The sequence below is a fragment of the Urtica dioica genome, chromosome 1 (assembly GCF_054948205.1).
Source record: "Urtica dioica subsp. dioica isolate 48M chromosome 1, U.dioica_male_clone48M_v1_H2, whole genome shotgun sequence".
Taxonomy (NCBI): domain Eukaryota; kingdom Viridiplantae; phylum Streptophyta; class Magnoliopsida; order Rosales; family Urticaceae; genus Urtica; species Urtica dioica.
The window spans coordinates 15,203,172-15,216,200 of record NC_142756.1 but is presented as its reverse complement, the minus strand read 5'-3'; the positions used below and the strand labels follow the sequence as shown (position 1 = coordinate 15,216,200).

Here is a 13,029-nt window from a genome sequence, read left to right as displayed (position 1 = left end):
ATATTCCCTCTGACCAGAAATGGCCTAGTGATGAAGCGCTCTGTTGCCACCCTCCAAAGGAAGAACTTCGCCCTTTCGTGAACCATTAGCTTCCAAAGATCTGACCAAAGCCTTTCGTTCTTATCAAAAGGAGCCCCATGACTGTGTTTTTATCACCGACTTAACTAAGAACTTTCCATTTTCCTCCAATTACCACCATAGGAAATCGGTGGGCAGAGCCGTCCGGATTCTTGTTCTACCAATTGCCTCCACCAAATCTGGATTATAAATCCTCACGATTTTTCCCGAGTCCCAAATCCTCCCCCCTTCCGCGAAAAGAGCATGCATTTCCGATCGCGATTCTCCGGTGATATAGTCGCCGACGTCTCCACTCCAGCAACAACCCAATGGTCTTTGAAGATATTGGCCTTCGACCCGCATCCCACCAGGTAGCTTGATTTTTTTCCTCCTGACATCTTGAACCTCCAGAATCTCTTTCCAAACCCTCGAATCATAGGCCCCTTTAGACTTTTACAGCAACTTAACATCTTCACAGTCTTTTTGCAATAAAATCTAGGACCATAATAAATCCGACTCAGCTGCAAGGTGCCATGCGACTGTAGAGAACATTGCCAAATTGAAGTCCTATGAATTCCTTAAACCTAATCCTTCAGCGACACGTGGCATGCTGTTTTTGTCCCAACTCACTTGGGCCAGATATCTATTCTTATTGTCAGTACGGGTCCACCAAAAATTCCGGGACATTTTGTCAAAACGATTGACAGACTGTCTGTGGGAGTTTATATGTGGTCATCGCATATATACATCGAGATGCTTTGCACAACGGCCTTGATAAGCGTAGTACGACCGGCTCTTGAGATCCTTCGCGCAATCTACCCTTCAAGAAGCCTATGGACTTTTTCTCTAAGGTACGCAAAGCTTGCCACTTTGCTCCTTCCAAGGGCCAAAGAATTTCCAAGATTAACAAGATCTTCATGACACGCCTCCATCCCAAGCTTAGTCTTCACCATCATCTTCATCTCTTTGGTTTAATTATTGGAGAAGATAACCCCGGACTTGTGTATATTAACGCGTTGACCCGACCATGCTTGGTATTTCTCGAGACATCCCCAAATAGCCTCTACATCCCTCTCTGTAGCTCGACAAAAAATTATCGTATCGTCAGCGAACATCAAGTGTGAGATCGTGGGCACCCCTTCGTCAATGCTAATGCCTTGAAACCCTTATCTACCCTATTCTCTAACAAAGAGCCGACTCAAGATTTTCAAGGCTATGATAAAGAGATAAGGCCGTGATAGGTGCGTTAATCACGCGTAAAACTCCTATCTCTCGGATCGAAAATCGATGAGTCCTCGAGTGTTTTGATGGTTTTTAGTGTGTTTTTTTTATTAGTTTTAGGTTTAAAGGAGCAATAGAGTGTCTACAGTCAATTTAATGGAAAAAAGGACGTGATTTGGAGACAAAACGGTCGAAACGAAGTCAAAAAGCAATAGTAAGAAAATTCATGACTCAACGCGCCGCGGGAGATCAGAATTCTAGACCACGCGCCGCGTGCTTCCTTGCACGCGCCGCGCAGACTGGAAAATCGAACCGAGAAAACTTACAGAGTCTTACGCGCGGAGCGCGCATAAGCTGAAATTTGGTCCGCGTGCCTCAAAATTCCTGGAATAGGAAAATTGACATTTTATTGGAAGATTTTGACCTTTGGATTTAATTGGAAGGCTAAGATGACTCCGAAAATACACCATACAGAATTAAAAACACCTTTGTAACCTAAACCAAAGATCATTATTCATTTTTAGGTTTTGTTTATGTTTTTTGGAGAGCTTTGGAGAGATAGAGATTAGAGCGCCGTTACTCTCGATAATCACAGTTTTTTCTTCCTTTAATCTCTTGAACTCCAGTTTTTTTTTTAATTTTACTGAAGATGTTTATTGTTTCATTCAGTTTTTTCCTCTTTTCTTTTCGTTCATTGTTTCACCATGCACTAAATTTCCATAGGGCTGTGGCGGAGCGTGTTCATGATCGGTGATGGGTTCCTTATAATATATTGATTGATTGTTCTTGTTCGTTGCTTTATTTAATTCAAATCCGTGCTTACTGCTTATTTGAGATTCGTGACCTCATACTCGTTCTTGAATTCAACTTGATGCTTGAGAAAGATTAGGTTGTTAGTGTGCTTGATTTGAATTACGGTAATACATCCCTAGACTATATATAACTAGGCTGTTATCGACTCGTGTGAGTACTCTTGTGTTATAATGCTTGCCGTGTTTCTTAAGGGTTGAGATCGAGAGATAAAACTCCGGGATAGGTTTAGGTCGTTAGATGCTCGAGAGAGATTTAAGGATATAATTAGCGTGAATACGAGTAGTAAAGTTGAGCATGAATAATTGTGCTTAAGTCCATGAATCCTAACCGTGTTTGAACTTGTGAAGCCATGGCCTACTTCTCTCTATCCGTTTAATCACCTTTTGTTTGCTTGTTTTTCTTATTTATTTATTTATTTATTTTAATTTATTGTTAGCGATTGGAAATCACTTCTACAACTCTCTTGGGTTCTCTTCGAAACTCGTGTTACCGAATCTTTAATTTACTAGTCCTCGTGGGATCGACTCGTTCTTAAGAATTATTACTATTGCGACCACGTACGCTTGCGTGCGCAAATTTTCGCAACATGCTCATTGCCGGAGTCCTCTCTCGAGTTTCATCTTTGTAAGCGGGCTCCCGTTCAACAAGATCACGCTTGAGGCCGTGCACACACATTGCTTCATGATCTTGATCATCTTCAAGGAGAAGCCGCGCCAACCCTCTCAAGAACCTTGAAAATGAAGGTTCACTCCATGCAGTTATACGCTTTGCTCATGTCCATCTTAATTCTCACATAGCCCAACTCCCTTTTCTCTTTTTCCATGACATCAATAATCTCCCTTGTGAGAATGGTATTCTCGGCTATCCATCTTTCGGGAACAAAGGCCGATTGAAACGGCGAGATTATCTTGTTAAGGACCCCCCGGTGCTTCCCCGTGATAATTCCCGTAATCACCTCGGCCTCTAGACTTCCATCGGCGAAAAAGTCTTGTATAAAATCCACTAATAAGTCACCCATATGACTCATAATATCGTAATATTTCTTGTAAAACACATTGTAGCCCTTTATCTTTTTACCTTTTATTTTTTCCTTTTAATGTCAAAAGTCTAACAATCAAATTTAAAATTTATTTTCAAACTAAAAAAATATAAAATTTAACTACGTTTAAAGTTAAATTTGTATTTTTTTTATTATCTCAACGAGTTATAATATTTTTGAGATATTCAATTGCACCAAATGATTGAATGAAATAAATTGTACACCCATCTTCGTAAGTCATCGTGTTGTGTCGTTTTTTAAAACTATTTTTTATGTCGTTTTTTAAAACTATTTTTTTGTGTCGTTTTTTTTAACTATTTTTTAGTCATCATACATTCTCATCTAATTAATTACATTAAATATTTAAACATAAAATACAAAAAAAAAATCGTACAAACTTCAATAATGAAGATATAATTTATGGGAATTGAAACCCACTCTCTCTCAAGAAGTGAAAGAGGGAGTGTTACCTTAATTATGTTAAATTATAAAGTTCATGATGAACATAAACTTCATCGTAGAGTCGAGTAACAATTTTTGGCTTACATGTTTAGTATCACTAATAATAGAATTAATGACATTTTTGGCCCCTCGTCTTTGACCTCTTTAACACCTTGGTCCCTGATTAAAAAAACCTACAATCTTGGCCCATTATGATCAGCCAATTTTCATATTTGGTACTTCTGTTAATTTTTCTGTCAAAATTGACGGATACTCATCACGTGCAAGTCACGTGTGCGAATTGTGGACGGTAATTATGTAATCTCATTCTTTTTCTTCCTTCTTCCTTCCTTCCTTTCTTTTTTCTTCTTCTCCTGACTCGCGCGCGCAAGACTTGAGAAAAAAAGAAAAAAAATTCGGCCATTGTTAGTATCAACACCGAGCTTCATCATCACCATACTCACTTCCATCTCTTCATCTTCTTTTCTTCGTTGCTCCGCGCCATCACTCTCGCCCGAGTCTTCACCACCGCGCGCGCCAACTGAGGAGAGACGACGCCACCGTGAGCCGCCGCGACGCCGGACCAAGGGGTAATCACCGCGATTGGTCGGGTAACCCGGATGGGGTTATCGAGCTGGGTCTGGCAGATAACAAGGTTGATTCTTTTTTATCAAGAAATTATTTTTTTGGGGAAATTTTTTATCTGGTGTTGGTTATTTTGGTTTGAATTTTGGTGGGTTTGTGTTTGATTTTGATTTTGACGGATTTGGATTTTTTTTTTTTGGTAGTTGTCGATGGGGTTGGTTAGGGATTGGATTGTTGAGAATGGGAAAGAGGCTATTTTGGGGACGGAGATGAGCTTTTCTGGGATCGCCGGATATCAGCCTTTTGACGGTCTTTTTGACTTGAAAGTGGTAAGCTTTATATGAATCTTGTTCGTTTCTCTTGTTGGGTTGTCAATGCAAAGACTTTTCATCTTGTTCATGAGATTTTTTGTGAGTGAGTTTGGAATGTACTTGAAATCTTTTATTGCTTGACAAGACAAAATTGAGAGACTGTGTCTATGGGTTTCAGTGGTCGGGGCGATTGAGAATGCGGAAATGAGGCATCAGAGGTTTGTAGGGATTCTCAATTCGCTCGACATTGTCGCGTTCTTGGCTAGGAGCGACAGTTTGTACGATCAGGAAAAGGCATTGAAAACACCGGTCTCGGAGTTCGTTGTTAGGAATAACTCTCTGCTTAGACAGGTTGATCCGGCCACAAGGTTTGTTCTTTATCTTGCAATTATAATTTTGTTCGTCGGTTTGGTTCATTGAAATTTAAATCTCTCTAGTTTGTAATTAGTGCTCGACTCTGCAGTAGTTTCTTTATGACTTGTTAATGTCTTTTGGTTCATTTAACTTGCTCTGTTGACTGTAGAGTTTATCTAGAATCACATTGGAAAAATAGATTCATAATGGTGTCTTATTATTTGCCCTTAGCATTGATCTTTTTTTTTTTTTTTTTTTTTTTTAAAATGTGAAAGTGACCATCGTGTTCTAATAGCTATTCATGCTGTCATTTATCCTGGTTTGAGTGGTAGATTGGATTCGTGATTGCTAAGCATGAAGATGTGATTAACTTATTGTAGGGCTCGTTTGTAAATAATGGTTGTTATGTTTCTTTTGCACGTACTTGATTTTTGCGTTGCCAATCGATTCAATTTTTAGTTGTTAATTGCTTCATGGTAATCGATTCATAAACAAACTGTAATTATTTCGACAGATTGATCGACGCGCTAGAGATGATGAAGCAAGGAGTGAAGCGCCTCGTGGTCCGCAAAAGCGTGGTGTGGAAAGGAATGAGCAAGCGATTCTCGCTCATCTACAACGGGAAATGGCTGAAGAACATAGACGGAACCAACGGCAGCAATGGAAACCTCCTCCCGAACCGATCGTCGTCCACATCAGCGAAGATCCTGATCGACAAGTTCTGCTGCCTCTCGAGGGAAGACGTGCTCCGCTTCATAATCGGGTGCCTCGGCGCTTCATATTTTTTATTTATTTTTTATTTTATTAATTTTAATTGTAATATGATTTGTTTTTTTAATTTATTATTAAATTACGATTTTGTCCTCATTTAAAAAGCACATGATAAGCACATGATCCATTTTTCATCTGTTTTGACGGTTTTTTTAACAGAAGGACTGAAATTGAAAAAGTGACTATCATAATGGATCAAGACTGCAGGTTTTTTTTAATCAGGGACCAAAGTGTTAAAGAGGTCAAAGACGAAGGGCCAAAAATGTCATTAATTCCTAATAATAAGACATAAAAAAAAAGCAATATGTGTTATATTTAAACAGTTAGATAAGTTATGACATCAGCGGGGATAGCTCAGTTGGGAGAGCGTCAGACTGAAGATCTGAAGGTCGCGTGTTCGATCCACGCTCACCGCAAACTTTTAATTTATATATAATTTGTTTTTGGGGAAAATCCTTCTGACCTAATTTGGCGATTTTTAAGAGCCCTAACAAACAAAACGATGAACCAAACTCCAAACCAGTTGAGCAGAAAACACCAGTCTGGTACGAAGATGAATAAAAAGATGGATAAAGCCGAAATCTTTGCTTCTTGCTCTTTCTCAAGTCTGGGCCTCGACTCTACTCTCTGCGACCAGCTTCGAGGTCTTTCGTTCTCTCTCGTATTTGATCTTCATCTGTACAGATTGTTCAAACCCTAGAATTTTAACAATTGAAGAAATGTAGTTGAATTTGATGCTATATTTGAGCTTTGTCTAATTTCCTAATGTTGTGTATATACTTTTCTTTCTTGACAATAGATAGATTGGGATTTGAAGTTCCAACACAAGTTCAAGCTCAAGCGATTCCTGTTATACTCTCAGGCCGCCATGTGTATCCTTCAACTTCTACGATACTCTTGCTTGTTTTTATTTTACTATTGTGTTGTTTGTATTCCTAAATGAGAAAATAAATTTGACAGACTAGTCAATGCCTCTACGGGCTCTGGCAAAACGGTGGCGTATTTAGCTCCGGTTATTCACCACTTGTCGAAATACGATTCTCGAGTCGAGCGTTCTGACGGAACTTTTGGTAATTGAGAACAATTACTTCAATGTATTAATGCTTTACACCTAATGTTTGGTGCAGGGGTCTGTATTTGTAGAAATTTAGTTTTTGCTAATACGTCTTTTTATTCAGTTATTTGGGTCATCGTTTGTCTTTTTTTGGGCTCGTTAGTGGTGATTTTGACTGATGTTTGGTGATAGCGTTGGTTATTGTACCGACGCGGGAACTATGCTTGCAGGTTTATGAGATTCTGCAGAAGTTACTTCACCGGTTTCACTGGATTGTACCAGGATATGTGATGGGTGGTGAGAAAATTCCGAAAGAAAAAGCCAGGCTACGTAAAGGTTTGCCAATTGAATCTGTTTTTTTTCGCAATAACATGTTATACAACGAATTGCTTTATATCACGCTTCTTTGATTTCTTCGTTGTCGCATTGTCTATTTCAGTCATACCTTTGGTTTCAATTAAATTTCAATTGTTTAAAACGAATTAGTAAGACCATTGGCTCTTTATTATCGCCCATGTCCGTGATTGTCTAAAATGTCCAAGGTTGATATGTTTTGTGATCATGTTCAGGCATATCCATTCTTATTGCGACACCGGGGCGGCTATTGTATCACCTAAAGAATACTAATTCGTTTGTGCACTCTAAATTACGTTGGATAATATTTGACGAAGCAGATAGGTACGGCTTGCTGACAAAATTTTGTTCTATTTCTGACGTAGCTAGACAATTTTCTTACTTTATTAATTTTTTTTTTTGTGCAAATCCTTGACAGGACTTTGGAGTTAGGATTTGAAAAAGACATAAAGGAAATACTAGACCTTTTGGGTTCGAGTAAAGATGAGCACACCAGCAAGGGCAACTTGGTTGCAAGTAAATGTGATTTTGAGAGGCAAAATTTGCTTCTATCAGCTACCTTGAATGATAAAGTGAACCATCTAGTAAAAATGAGTTTGGAAAATCCTGTATTGATCGGTCTAGACGAGAAGAAGATGATTTCTGCCTCCCATTTATATTTAGGGGATGATTCGGAGCGCCAATTGAGTACAACACATTCCTCTCCTCAAGAGTATAGCCTTCCTTCTCAACTAAGTCAAAAATATGTGAAAGGTTTGTTCTAGTGGAAAACTCCTTTTTTTCTGTCAACTTTATTAATGAAACACCAAGTACGGAAATTGATGCATTCACATTGTTATTCTTTGCAGTGCCATGTAATGCGCGTCTAGCTGTACTTGTTTCCATTTTAAAGTATTTGTACGATAAAGAAGTGTCCCAGAAGGTGATTGTAGTCCTCCGATTGATCTCACTCTGTATAAAGCATATATAATTATAATTTTCGCTCTAATGTTTGTTATTTTTCTTTGCTTATCTTCTGCTCATCTATTCACATGTGTGTTTTGCAGATTGTGGTGTTCTTCTCAACATGTGATGCTGTAGATTTTCACTACACATTGTTAAGCGAGTTCCAATTCACACCACACTCGAAATCAGAAGTTGAACAAAAGCAGTTGTTTATCAAATGCAAAATGTTCCGGCTGCATGGTAACATGGCCCAGAAGGATCGAAAAGAAGCGTTTCAGTCCTTTAAAACGGATAAATGCGCTCTTCTTTTATCCACGGATGTTTCTGCCAGAGGCTTGGACTTTCCGAAAGTCAGATGCATCATACAATATGATTCTCCCGGTGAAGCTACTGAATATGTACACAGGTAATCATTTCTTTATCTTACATTAAACCAACTCTTCTTTTTTTTTCTTTTTCTTTTTTTTTTGTTATATGGAATGTCCTTGGGCTACACAACTGGCAAGAGTTATAATCCAGGTACACTGATTTTTTGTAAGGGTTTTTTAGTGAAAATAGTTCCTGAACTGTTGTGCGAGTGATGTTTTGCAAATAGGTTTAAAGTTGTTTAGGTGTTGAATTTCATAAAAACATAAGTTTACACTTAAAATGAAATAAAAATACTAAAGTGCTACGATTTATTTTTACTTTGAGAGCCATTTTACTCCAAAATTTAGCTTAGGGACGAAGATGCTACTCGCATAATAGTTGATATATTATTTTCCGTAGAAAGCCTTTTTTGAGTGGGCATTCGCACTGGCTTGATTGAGGATAGATATATTTTAACTGTGCAGGGTTGGAAGAACTGCTCGGCTGGGTGAAATAGGAGACTCGTTGCTGTTTCTACAGCCAGTTGAGGCTGATTACTTGAAGGACTTGGAGAAACACGGCGTCTCGCTCACAGAATTCCCGCTCTCTAAAGTGTTAAAGCACTTCCCACATCACAGTGAGAAACATCAAGCCAGGAAGTTCATGTCAGTAGAATCGCATCCCTGGGTGATGACTTTGCAAAAGGCACTCGAAGGATTTATATCGTCCAAGGTATCATATATGTCTTTTCATTTCCTCAAGTACTACATTATCAACTGCTGAGATCTTAGGAGCTGGAGCACTAGTAAAAATTAGTAAATGCGTAATAGTTAAAAGGTGTTTTTAGATAGAAGTAATAATATTTTAGTCTAAACTAGATAGAATTGGAAATTCTATGAGTATAGTGTTAGAAAGAACTATCCTTGCATTGTGTTTTATCGTATGTTCTACTGGTACAATGAACTAGGTTCCTTATCACTATCATGTGACTCTGAAATATATCCCGGAAGTTAAATGGATATAATTTTTTGTCGAGCAGTAATTTAATGGAACTTTGAATCACCCACTGGCTATGTTGCGTTTATCAGGCAACGGCAAAGAGTTTGGGCGAGAAAGCATTTTGCTCTTGGGTGCGGGCTTACACGGCCCACCGTGGCGACCTGAAAAGAATATTCATGTTGAAGAACCTTCACTTGGGCCACGTTGCCAAAAGCTTTGCGCTGAAAGAGCAGCCATCGTTGGTGGTCAAATCGTTCCAGAGGGAGACGAAGAAGAGGGAGAGAGATGTGAAGCACAAGGAACTGATAAACAAAAGGAAGATAAACGACAAGAACAAAAAGGAAGCTCTTAAGAAGAGGAAAGTTTTGGACCGCCGGGACGGTCTCCCGGTCCAACTACCGGGGCCTCCTGGGCTTAGCCCCAATACCCACAGCTATCAGAAAAAGAAGAGGAAGCTCTCTGGATAGCTTACTCAACACTCAACTGAGATGCAACAACTGAAATAGATTTCACTGCCTGCCGTTTTTTTTTTTTTTTTCTTTAGAATATAGAAGAGAATCTTGGGTAAGTTATGAGAGCGTGGAATCGTGTTGCTCTAAAATTTTGTCCTGTGTTTCAAAGGTAACTATCAATATTTATTTATTTATTTTTTAAGTTTATTAGTGTTAAGTTATTGAATTAACAGGCGTCTTATCAGGATACTACATTACGATAAACTTGGAAAATGGACATGTATAATACTTTAGATCGAAGAAAGTATTATTCATGTCCATTTAGCTATAAACTATAAGCCAAATATTTTTGTTTACTGCCAGAATTGAAAGGGAAAAAAGAAAGAAGACAAGATCAGCTTCTCTAATTGAATTCTTCTCCACACGTGGTAATATAACAATGGTTGAATCAGAGAGGTAAGCTAAGCGAAATGGGCTGTGGGCATCTATATATGTACTAAGGGGAAGCCAACACTACTTTAACAAACTATAAAAGAACTATAATGCACAAAACTAATTAATCCGGAAACTGAATTCACATTGGGAGGGAAATAGATGATGAAGAAGATTGTTTAGTAGTTGACGACTTAAAGCTTGAACGAGAAAACAATTATTTAATATAAGTAAATAAGTTTTATGGAAATAATTGCTCATCGCGCGGGGATAGCTCAGTTGGGAGAGCGTCAGACTGAAGATCTGAAGGTCGCGTGTTCGATCCACGCTCACCGCATTTTTTTGCTTTATATAATTTCAAATTTACTTGAAGCAATAAAGCTATCAATCAGGCCATACTCGTTAAAAACTTAGAATGTCCTATATTGTTAGAACTAGAAGTCAGTCTAAACTATTGACTTTTTTGTTGTTGTCAAGTACTCGTGAGTTAGTGACACATAACATAGTGTGTAATGTTGACATTCAATCTCTACATTGACTTAATTTTTTCAATTCAAATTTACTTAAAGCAATAAAGCTATCTGTCAGGTCATACTCGTTAAAAACTTAGAATGTCCTATATTGTTAGAAGTCATTTTAAACAATTTACTTTCTTTTTGTTGTCAAGTACTCGTGAGTTAGTGACACATAACATAGTTGTAATGTTTATGTACTTTCTGATATTCAATGTCTACATTAACTTAATTTTTTCAACATTAATTAGATCTTATTTCTTCTCTTCTGAGCTCAATCTGCAATACTCTTATCTTCTTATCACACTTTCACCAGTGTCTCATAATGTCTTCGTTATCTAAAAAAAATTAATATATAGATAAGATTTCCAATATTTTACTCTTTTTATGGCCGTTGTGTTTGTTATGATTTGATATCAATGGTTGAATCATGGATGTCTCTTTTTTACATAAATGTATTTTATATACTATATAGCCTTTTGAGTACAAAGAATTGAAATTTTATGATTTGTGTTGCTTTCAACCGCACCAAATTAAAATCACGAGTTCGAGTTAGGAAATAGACAAAATTTTATCTTAAAAAAACGAGTCAAACAGTTAAGGTAATTTTGGCTCACTGTTAACGTTTTAGCATGCGCATTTGACGAATTTTTTAGACGTGGTTTAAATGGCGAGTGGCATTTATATTTCCGTGATAAACAAAAAAAATTATAATTAATTTATTAATCTTTAAACATGATTTATTTATTTGCTTAAATGAAGCCTAAATATAAGGACAATCAAGTAACTCAATACCTCACCCTCATTTTAAATAATAGTTAAAATTTCATTTTATTAAAAAAATAACTCATCGAACACGCAATAAATTAATTAACTTAATTTACTCTTTAGTTAATTAATTTAATACGGGTCTGGTAGATTATTTTTTTAATAAAATGAAATTTTGATTAAAATCTTAAAAAAGTTAAAAAATTGATTAGTTTGCGATAATTTTTTCTTTATCTATGTTGGGATGACATGTTTAATCAATTATTTATTTTTAAAATCATTTTCGCCTTACTCTATTAATAGACGAAAAATGAGATGAGTTGTATTCCGTTTGTGTTGGTATTCCTTTTTTTTTTAGTTGAGGCACTATCGGCCAAGATTACATGATATATTAGCAGTGCAAAGCGCATGTGGCACTATCGGCCAAGATTACATAGTAGGTGGCACTATTGGCCAAGATTACATACTTATTAGAATAAATCCTAGGGGGCATGCATTTCTGCATCCCATGGGGGCTTGAACCCATGACCTCTCCGTCGAGGTGAGTGTGGGATTACCGCTAGACCAAGCTAGCTACCACATTTGTGTTGGTATTCCTTGTTATTCAAACAAACCTGATTTTACTACTTGTCATTATGACAGCTATTAAACTAGTAATTATCGCTTGAAGCCGACTATAGAGAACGAAAAGCTATTTAGATTATGATAGAGTAAACACGTTTATCAGCCAACTAGTCAATAAAATATTCTTAATTAACAAGTGCCAATACTAGTTGGCCTCGTTGATCTTATCCTATATTATTTTATTCCAACTAGCTAGTAGTATCATCTACTACAATTCAGCAGTACTAAATATACTTTAATTAATTACCAGCCCCGAAAGCTGAAAGTACTAATGTTCCATTCCATACTAAGGTTTGTGTTGATTGACTGAAATGAATATTCCTTAATATCATTTGACTTGCATTTCACCTCCAATGAAATATGAAAAACAACCGTTTTACTTAATCGTTGATATTTTATAGTGTTATATGAAACTAATAATTTCCTTACGGTGATTCATAATGTCGGTCAGAGCACCTGCTAAATGATGTCACGAATCACGTTGACTATTGAGTTAACGTACGTAAAGAAAATCAAAATTTTCGTTTTCTGAAACTACATTCAATATGCATTGAATTATATTGCCGTGTAAAGTTTAACTTTTCTTAGTCATTTTGATTATTTGCAATGCAATGTACAACATAGATAAGGGATGACAATTTTGTCTGTTATCCACATTTCGACCCGTTATCCACTTTAAACAGATCGGAAAATATCAGCTCTTTTCGGACAAACAGGTAAACGAATAATACCCGTTATGATTTTAATGGGTCCGGGTATGGATAACGGATTCGTCATTCCATACCCGATTACCTTTTACCCGGCCCGTTAATTTTTAAAATATTTAAATATATAATAAATATTATACATTTATTAAGCTCAAACAAATAATATATTAAAATCAGTTACAATATCAGTACATATCCGTTGTCTATATCTATATAAAATTTACAATAATATTAGGTTTCTA

The 13,029-nt window shown here is 36.9% G+C and overlaps 1 protein-coding gene, 2 non-coding genes and 1 pseudogene across 4 annotated transcripts; all 4 read left to right on the top strand.

Annotated features, from left to right (window-relative positions):
* Window positions 1-3,958: 3,958 nt before the first annotated feature.
* Window positions 3,959-5,774, top strand: LOC149407471 (CBS domain-containing protein CBSX6 pseudogene; annotated as a pseudogene). Its single transcript, XR_016300179.1, has 5 exons — window positions 3,959-4,226; window positions 4,360-4,485; window positions 4,646-4,835; window positions 5,336-5,592; window positions 5,752-5,774. The product of XR_016300179.1 is annotated as a CBS domain-containing protein CBSX6 pseudogene (transcript).
* A 161-nt stretch (window positions 5,775-5,935) lies between these two features.
* Window positions 5,936-6,008, top strand: TRNAF-GAA (transfer RNA phenylalanine (anticodon GAA)). The gene has a single exon. It is a non-coding gene; the product is annotated as a tRNA-Phe (tRNA).
* A 48-nt stretch (window positions 6,009-6,056) lies between these two features.
* On the top strand, window positions 6,057-9,949 carry LOC149407469 (P-loop containing nucleoside triphosphate hydrolases superfamily protein). Its single transcript, XM_089614052.1, has 10 exons — window positions 6,057-6,236; window positions 6,392-6,464; window positions 6,553-6,662; window positions 6,839-6,982; window positions 7,216-7,324; window positions 7,419-7,753; window positions 7,849-7,922; window positions 8,047-8,351; window positions 8,779-9,025; window positions 9,382-9,949. Exons 1-10 carry the CDS (start codon window positions 6,095-6,097, stop codon window positions 9,757-9,759), a joined length of 1,917 nt encoding a protein of 638 aa, XP_089470178.1. The 5' UTR covers window positions 6,057-6,094; the 3' UTR covers window positions 9,760-9,949.
* Window positions 9,950-10,440: 491 nt separating this feature from the next.
* TRNAF-GAA (transfer RNA phenylalanine (anticodon GAA)) lies at window positions 10,441-10,513 on the top strand. Its single transcript has one exon. It is a non-coding gene; the product is annotated as a tRNA-Phe (tRNA).
* Window positions 10,514-13,029: the final 2,516 nt, after the last annotated feature.

Coding starts and splice junctions, on each gene's coding strand:
- LOC149407469 (XM_089614052.1), top strand. CDS start 6,095: ATGAACCAAACTCCAAACCAGTTGAGCAGAAAACACCAGTCTGGTACG. Junction 6,237..6,391: donor TCTCTGCGACCAGCTTCGAG/GTCTTTCGTTCT, acceptor TCTTGACAATAG/ATAGATTGGGATTTGAAGTT. Junction 8,352..8,778: donor GCTACTGAATATGTACACAG/GTAATCATTTCT, acceptor TTAACTGTGCAG/GGTTGGAAGAACTGCTCGGC.